This window comes from Henckelia pumila, chromosome 4 (genome assembly GCF_033568475.1).
Source record: "Henckelia pumila isolate YLH828 chromosome 4, ASM3356847v2, whole genome shotgun sequence".
NCBI classification, from domain to species: Eukaryota; Viridiplantae; Streptophyta; class Magnoliopsida; order Lamiales; family Gesneriaceae; genus Henckelia; species Henckelia pumila.
Genome location: NC_133123.1, coordinates 145,714,202 through 145,723,493, shown reverse-complemented (window position 1 = coordinate 145,723,493; position 9,292 = coordinate 145,714,202). Strand labels below are relative to the sequence as shown.

The 9,292-nt window shown below is 33.4% G+C and overlaps 1 protein-coding gene across 1 annotated transcript; it reads right to left on the bottom strand.

Annotated features, from left to right (window-relative positions):
* Window positions 1-387: 387 nt before the first annotated feature.
* On the bottom strand, window positions 388-4,145 carry LOC140861529 (protein HOTHEAD-like). Its single transcript, XM_073264551.1, has 7 exons — window positions 4,050-4,145; window positions 3,563-3,950; window positions 3,142-3,455; window positions 2,666-3,051; window positions 1,995-2,563; window positions 1,185-1,921; window positions 388-1,119 (listed from the first exon to the last, which is right to left on the bottom strand). The coding sequence occupies exons 1-6, from the start codon at window positions 4,111-4,113 to the stop codon at window positions 1,867-1,869; spliced, it is 1,776 nt and encodes a 591-aa protein (XP_073120652.1). The 5' UTR covers window positions 4,114-4,145; the 3' UTR covers window positions 388-1,119; window positions 1,185-1,866.
* Window positions 4,146-9,292: the final 5,147 nt, after the last annotated feature.

Sequence of the window (9,292 nt, the reverse complement as noted above, 5' to 3'; positions counted from 1 at the left end):
CCATTATTATAGCAACATGATAACCGATTAAATGTCATAATACGATCGCATTGCATCGATAATATTTTTATACCCATATGTATAAAACAGTGTAAGACTTGATATAAATATAATTGAATAATATCAGAGCAGATATATAATAACTAATAATTATTGAGAATAACAATAATGATATATATTGTTTCCTTGGAAAAATCGACGTAGTCGATCGAAAACACTGGTATTAATGAAACTTCACATACATATATGATGGTGTTCGTAATACACAATAAAATATAATAGTCTAAGGAAAACATATAAATTAATCACGAAGATAAGTAAATTTCACACTGGTAATAAAACTCCACACATTTGGATAAATTTCGCTCCAAGAACAAATGAGCTCGAAAAATACCTGGATTACATCCCCATAAACTTGTACATATAATATGAAACATGTTTAGAATACTGTAAAAAAAAATAATAATATTACTCGAATCAAATTTATCAAAACTCGATCCAACCGCATTAGTTATTTTGTTATTTTTTACAAATGAGTGTCGTACCAATCTACTCGAATTCATGACCTCATCTTATAGCACATGGGAATTTCAAATACATTGGAATGTGGAAAAAATGAAAAATGAATCTTAAAAAAGAATAACATGAATTTAATAAATAATCTTTCAAAAAAAAGAAGCAACATTGCTCACCATAGTTGATCGAATGGTGGTGGTATGGAGGTCGTTCCAAAATATAAACCACGGAGAAATGAGCTGATCCGTCAACCAAAACATTCATCCATAAATCATCCCACCATTAAGTGACATTGTATAAAAAAAAATTACTTTAATTTTGATATGAAACGTCATATATCTCTGCATATTTTTATCGAGCAAACTGGTAAAATACTTTATTTCCTTCACATAATGTACCAGAGTTTCTTACTTCTGTTCCATGTAAACCAATTCCCAAACTCTACCATGAGATTGCGATTATAATAATAATAACTGCACAAATGTATAAAAGGTGAAACATTTTTTTTTATCCCAATTATTCGAATTTCTTCTTCACCTGCACGGCTCCACTATTGTCCCCAAACATTTCAGCCATTTTCATTGCTAATCATTCATTCCTCTCCTTGGATTGAGTTTAATATAAATAATGTTATTTAATTTAATGATAATAAGTGATGATTCATGCACCGTGTCATTCAATAATGACTGTCCAACTTCTCTAGTCCATATCCGAATCACCGAATGTAGCTTATATCAACAAATCAACCTCTATAATAATAAAAAATCAATTAATGAATATTATTACCTTATAAAAAAGTTTAAATAAATTAAAAGATAAGTATAATAATTATTATTTATTAAAACTGAAATGAAAAAACCCAAAAGATGGAAGACCAAGGATCAATGGCAATTTCGGAAATTTTGAAATAACAAGGGCACAAACATAAATACACAATTCAAATTTTATTCATATTTTTATAATAGAAATAGATAAGAAATAAACAAATGATAACTATAGATGTTTGATTTATTTTTATCACAAGTTTACCAATCATATAGCTTGTTAGTTTCCAAATTAAATAATTGGTTTTATTTAAATTAAAATGTTTGATTATTTTTCATAAATATATATATGGATTAAGTTGGTTTGTTTGATTCTAGCTAAATATCAGAAATAAATAGCGACTCATTTGTTTCTAAAAAATAGTCATTAATTTTATCAAATTGTATGGGTAAAACAAAAGGGTAAGATTAAAGAAACTATAGCTCAGAGATGCATGAAAATGGACTTCTTCTACAATCTCAATAAGCCCAAAATGGAGGACGAAATTTAAAAGAATAACATTCCCTCTTCTACTTGTAATGATCCTTAAACTCCAGCTGCTGTTCCTAGTCTTTCTCCAAGTATCTTCACTCCCATGTACCTGCATTCTTAAATTTTCATGTTAAGCAAGCTCTTGATCTAAATGTTGAAAATCATGGTTTTTATATTTGCACCTGCCCATCATCATGACTGTGGCTTGAGGATTAGTCCCAGGAGAATCATAGAACGTCGAACCATCGATGACACGAAGATCGTCGGCTCCAAGAAGTTTATAATCAGAGCTAACCACCTTGCCCACATGACACCCTCCATGATAATGCCAGATTGTGATGACCGTGTCTTTGCAAAACTGTTCCAATGATTCGGTGTCGTTGGTGTGCTTGGGAATGAGGTTCACATTGGCTTGCACGCTTGTGTTGATCAGCTTCTCCATCGTTTCCTTGTCACACTGCGTGAAGTTGGTGAACGCTTTCGACCTAAGAATTTTCTCTATGATGCGTATACCATCAACACACCGTGCCACGTCCTCAGGATGGCTGAAGTAGTTAAAGGTGACGGAAGGGTTGTCGTCTACATTCGTGTTAACTAGGCTGACTTGTCCTGTTGAAAGGGGCCGGGCGACTTTTTCCAGGATGAAACCTCCTTGAAAAGCTTCGTGTGGCAGGCTTCTCTTCCTTTCTCTGTAGTCTTGAATGGCTTCATGTGTTCTTTGCTTTGGAGGAACAGTCGACAACTGACCTATCTGTTTTCAATACAAAATATGATAAAACTCCAGTTCTTCAAAATATAATACATTAAGTATCCAAATCCAAAAAAACAAAAAGTGTTGAGCCTTTTCACCCACTTCTGCGGAAGCAATTCCATGGTCCCAATGAATACTATCCGGTGACTGTCCAAAGCCACTGCTGGCTTCAATGTAGACTCCCGACTTGGTGATTCCAACTGTTTGTATGAGTGATTGTTCGACAGGGTCGTTAGTTGGAACAAAAATCGTGTTGAGCGGGTTATCAGACATGCCCTTTCCCACAAACTCGTTGTCCAGCACCACAGAGATGTTGAAATTTTCGAGTTCAGCCCTCGGACCAATGCCACTGAGAAGCAGCAGGTGAGGGCTGCCAATTGCACCAGACGACACAATGATTTCACTCCCAGGAGTCTTTAAGAGAAACGCTTTGTGTGTAATCCCATTTTCATCATTGAAGATAACTCCAATCGCCTTAGGCCTTTCCCCTGTTCTTGAATTTAGTAATCTCAGACATTGCTGTGTGCTTATATATCAGTTCATTTTTTTTTTAAAAAAAAGATTGAATCTTGACATGCCTGTAGTGTCAAACTCGATTTTCTGTACGGTAGCGTGTACAAGAACATGAATATTATCAGGATTAGCCGAGGCAAGAAGCTCAGCAGCCGTGTGGCGGCGTCCGAATCTGTCGAAGATTGTTCCACCAATTTTGGTACCATACAAGTGATCATAAGTGAATCCATTGAAAGGTGAGATCCCAACTTCCAAAAGGCTATCTCTTATTGCTGTTTGCCATGGAGGCAGCGATGGGCGATGGACTATTTGCTTCTCAATCCACTCATATGACTCATTTACTAACTTAGCATCCCACCCTAATCTGTTACTAGTATAACTGAAAAGACACAAAGGGTTAACCATCTATTCTTTGCTGTCCTAGTTATTACAACAAAATGTCAACACACAAAATTTGAAGAAGAATTAGTACTGGTAAGTAATTACCTTGGGCTAGCCCGGGAGTAAAATCCAGCATTGATACAAGTGCCTCCGCCCAGAACTCTGGCTCTAGAATTAAACACACCATCTGTGGAGACAAACACCTGAGATGCAGAGGTTGGCGAGACGTCGGCCAGCGAGATGTGAAAATTTTGCATGAAGGAGACATTAGCGTTTGCGAAAGGGGTCCCTCCTCTTTCCAGCAGCAAAACAGTGTAGTTTCTGGAGAGGGTGGCGGCGAGGGGGCATCCGGCGGTGCCGCCACCCACTATGATGTAATCGAACGCCGCAGCGCCGCTGCTCTGAGGGCGCCACGTGGCGGAGGATGAGAATGAGCTGGCGGGTTTGATGAAAGGATAGCGGTATTGGGCCGGGTGTTCCTCTTCAATACTACCTGCAGCAGCATGCATTATATATATATATATATATATATGGTTTATTTAATTTCATGGTTGCTTAGATTATAAATATCGAAAACAGAAAGAAGGGTTACCTTGAGAAAAAGTGAACAAAGAGGTGGTGATCCACACATAGTACCAGAACAAGTGAGGCACCATTTTCGAAAAAAATATAATCTTCCCCAATTCCAACACTCGTTCTTGTTCATGTTCTTGATGATATATATGATATGATGTATCCATTGACATTTAATGAGACAGTTGGTTGGAAGCATCATTCATTGCATTGTATCTATAAAAAGCTACGTGAATATTAATTAAGTATTATGTAAGCTTGGTAAGTTGCTTTTTTATCTTTCACTAATATATTATATTATTGACGACCATTGATCATCTTATTTGTACATGGTCGGTGTTTGTATTATCTATATCAAGTGTAGGGATAATCATGTGATTTTAAATGTTATGTGTAACTCAACGTGTAAGACTCCGTGTACATGTAGCATTATCAATATATCTAAAATACTCTATATATCCATATTCTAAAAAGTTTGTTTAATCTTATTTAAGTTTTAATACATTTAAACAACCGTTGTTATAAATATATGGGTTTGTTGTTTAAAACTTGAAATCTCTATTAAATAGTATAGTCATGATTATAACAAAATTTGAAAACGGCGTTTAAGTTTGTACTAATCTCATTTAAACTTAAAAATTTTGAAATTTAATCTCCAAACGTGAACGTGCTTCACGTATTTTAAAAAACATTTAAGATGATAAGTCTTTCACTCCTACAAATAGAGAAAGTTGTCGTCATTGATCACTATCAATTATATTTGTTCCAATAATGACGGCTCCGTAATTGCTTTTCTCTTTAATTACAAAATCATAGTCTATAGCTACTTAGTCGGCCCCAAGCCTAGTTAGACCCCCAACAATCTTTTGATTAATGATCCTTAATTTGTTTTAATCAATTTTAATTCATTCGTCACATAAAATAAATAATTTTATAAAAAAACTTTGAAATAGTGAAATACATATACGGGCCGTGTAATAAGTTGAAAGTAGTAATTTAACAAATGTAGGTTTGGTCAGCAAACAAGAAATAAAACAGACTTTATGGTACATAATGGTACCTAGCATTCTTTAGTAGTTGAAATTTTGGTCAATATGAATTAAGGCACCGACATTTTACTGCCATATAAATGGCCGATCCATTAAAGGACTAATAATATTTTCCCATACGCTACAGGCCCGATGCGTGTAGTTAGCAAATTGTAATATAAATGTCACTAAGAAAACATAAATGTCGCCACTGTCATTATATAGAATCCCAAAATTAAATAACGTCAGTGTCATGATAAAACAAGATTAAAGTAGTGTTTGCAACCTTTAAAAATAAATGATTATATAAATTCTCTTAACAAAACTAAGATAGTGTTTGCAACATCTAAAAATAAATTATTATGGAGAAGTTGCAAACACTATCTAATATCTGTATATTTATCATCCTTAATATTTGACACCTAACTTATATAACTATTAATAAATAGCCCCAATTACTTATTTTACGGTTAATTCAATATGTTTGTTCGATTTTATGTATTTCTAATACAAAAGAATTTATAATTCTAAATATATTTCAAATAAATGTTATTTATGTTAAAAATATATTATTATTATTATAGTTGAATGTTGAATATTGAGTTGCAAATGTTAAAAATTAGTGTGTGATGATGTAGATGATGATGTATTAATTTTTGGACTAATCTCAAATATGGATCTATAAATAGGTCTTCATTTGTGATGAAAAATACAATTGAATTGAGAGAGAAAAATTTGTGAAGTGTAGAGTTTGATATATTTTGAGTTTCGGAGTTTTTACTTTTTACCATAAATTTTTATTTTTTCACAACACGTTATCAGCACGATCGCTCGAAGGTTCTCTATAATTTCCGACGCTCCAAAATACAAGAAGAAATCAAAAATATTTAACAAGTAAGAATTTTTATTTTACTGTTTATATATTTTTATTGTGTATATATTAATATATAATATCATGTTATTATCAGAAATGAAAAAAAAATTAGTTTTTCTAAAAAACTTGTTATAAATCCTGGGAGGATGTTAAGACGACATCCCACACTCCCGGTAAGGGATACGACAAGTATAAAAGCCTCTAAGGTTTTTAAACATTATAATCATATTTGTATAATTTCATGTTATTATATAAAAGGCTGTCTATGACACCGATCTTATAATAATGTGATATGATATACTGTACTTGACTTTATACTAACTATATTAGTGTAATTTCATAATATTATATAAAAGGTTGTCTACGACACCGACCTTATAATAATGTGATATGATATACATAATTATTTAATTATGATTATCATTATATGCATTGCATCATTATCACAAATTTTTATTCAACACATACTCGATTTTTTCTTATCCCCAACGGTCACAAACGGTCATAAACGACTAGTTTTTTGCCTATAAATATGATCATTCAAACCCATTTTTAATCACACCAAAACTCACTCATTTTCTAAATTATTTCTCCTCGATTTATTCGAAGATGGCATTTATAAGGCTATTTTTCATAACGATTATGATCATCATGCTCACGAGTCTTGTACTCACCAACGATTTTCCACCACATATTTTTTCTCTATTTGTACACGCACTTGTAATCTTCGTTCTTTCATTATTTTGTATTGTCATATTAATGGAAATTAACTAATAAAATACATTGTTATTTTTTTAATACCACCATGTCAAATTCGGCAAAGATTGAATTCATTGCGCTCGATATCACTGGAAAGAATTATATGCCATGGACACTCGATGTAGAGATGCATCTTGAGTCATTGGGTCTAAGTGATACCATCAAAGAAATTAATATATCAACTCACAAGATAAAGCAAAGGCAATGATTTTCTTACGCCGACATCTTGATGAAGGATTGAAATGTGAGTATCTCACAGAAAAAGACCCAATGATTTTATGGAAAAGGTTGAAAGAAAGATTTGAACATATAAGGGAAGTGATACTTCCGACCGCTCGTGATGAATGAAATACGTTGAGATTCCAAGACTTTAAAAAAGTCAGTGATTATAATTCTGTGATGTATCGAATAGTCTCGCAATTAAAATTCTGTGGACTTGAAGTCACAGAGATGGAAATGCTTGAGAAAACATTTTCCACTTTTCACGCATCAAATATAACTCTACAGCAACAGTATAGAGTGCGTGGTTTTACGAGATATTTTGAACTCATTGCATGTCTTCTTGTGGCGGAAAAAAACAACGAATTGTTAATAAGAAATTATCAATCCCGACCCATTGGATCAACGGCATTTCCTGAAGCAAATGTCGTAATGAAAAATAAAAACCAAAATCAAAGGCATAGACCAGATTTTGGTCATGGACGAGGTCGAGGAAGTGGGCGTGGGCGTGGACGTGGACGTAAAAATTATCACGATCGTGGTCGTGGCCGTGGATATGAAAGTAATCGAGATAGTTATTTCAATAACTCATCTTAAAAGAACGTCACGAACCACCCACCAAAAAGGCAACATGAAAATACGAGTGAAAATAAAAATCACTCAAAAAGATCTGAGAGTGTTTGTTATAGATGTGGTACTCCAGGACATTGGTCACATATTTTTCGAACCCCTGAGCACCTATGTAAGCTCTATAAAAAATCGACAAAGGAAAAAGGAAAAGAGACCAATTTTGTTAAAGATAGTGGCCATTTAATTGGTTCAACTAGTTTCAATGCTGCAGATTTTTTGAATGATTTCGAAGACATTGATTAAAAGATTGGTGGGACTAGATTGTAACAAATTTGTATTTTTCATGCATTTTTGTATTATAAAGCATGTTATATTTTGCATTTGTATTGTACTTAATTTTTCTTTATTGCATTTTTTGTGAAGTTTGATATGGAAAATGCTATGAGCAAACATGAAAATAATATCATGGAAATTTGCATACCGGATAGTGGTACAACGCACACTATTCTGCGAGATGAAAGATATTTCTTGGAAATAAAATCAACAAAAACAATGGTGAATACAATATCAGGTCCTGTAGACTTGATTGAAGGTTGTGGTAAAGCACAATTTTTGTTATCAAATGATACAAAATTTTTGATAAATGATGCTTTATATTCACCACAATCGAAAAGAAATTTGTTGAGTTTTAATGACATATATTTTCATGGATATGATAGTGAGACGATAACTGATGGAAATCAGAAATATATGTGTCTTACCACATATAAATCAGGAAATAAATATGTAGTTGAAAAATTATCAATGCTTCCTACTGGATTGCATTATACACATATAAGTCCAATCGAATCAAATATGGTGGTTAATAATTCTTCAATATTAACAAATTGGCATGATCGATTGGGACATCTTGGTTCAATAATGATGCGAAGAATTATTGAAAATACGCATGGTCATCCATTGAAAGACCAGAAGATCTTTCAGAATAATAAGTTTCAATGTAAAGCATGTTCTCTTGGAAAACTTATTATAAGACCATCGCCAGCTAAAATCCAAACAGAATCACCCATATTTCTTGAACGCATTCAGGGTGATATTTGTGGGCCAATTCATCCATCATGTGGACCATTTCGATATTATATGGTATTGATCGATGCCTCTAGCAGATGGTCACATGTATGCTTATTGTCAACTCGGAATGTGGCATTTGCAAGATTAATGACTCAAATAATAAAATTGCGGAATCAATTTCCCGATTATACAATCAAGAAAATAAGATTTGATAATGCTGGAGAATTTACTTCCCAAACTTTCAATGAATATTGTATGTCAATGAAAATTACTGTTGAACATCCTGTTGCTCATGTTCATACACAGAATGGATTAGCTGAATCATTGATTAAACGTCTACAACTGATTGCTAGACCAATGATTATGAGAACAAAACTCCCTATTTCTATATGGGGACATGCAATTTTACATGCTGCGGCATTAATTCGCATCAGACCAAGTGCATATTATAAATTCTCTCCATTGCAGCTTGCATTTGGTAAAGAACCAAATATTTCTCATCTGAGAATTTTTGGATGTATGGTGTATGTGCCTATTGCACCACCTCAACGATCAAAAATAGGTCCTCAAAGAAAAATCGGTATTTATATCGGTTATGATAGCCCATCAATCATTCGATATCTTGAGCCTCAGACAGGCGATGTGTTTACAGCACGCTTTGCTGATTGTCATTTTAATGAAGAAATCTTCTCAATGTTAGGGGGAGAAAAGAAACACATCGAAAAAAAAATCACATGGTAT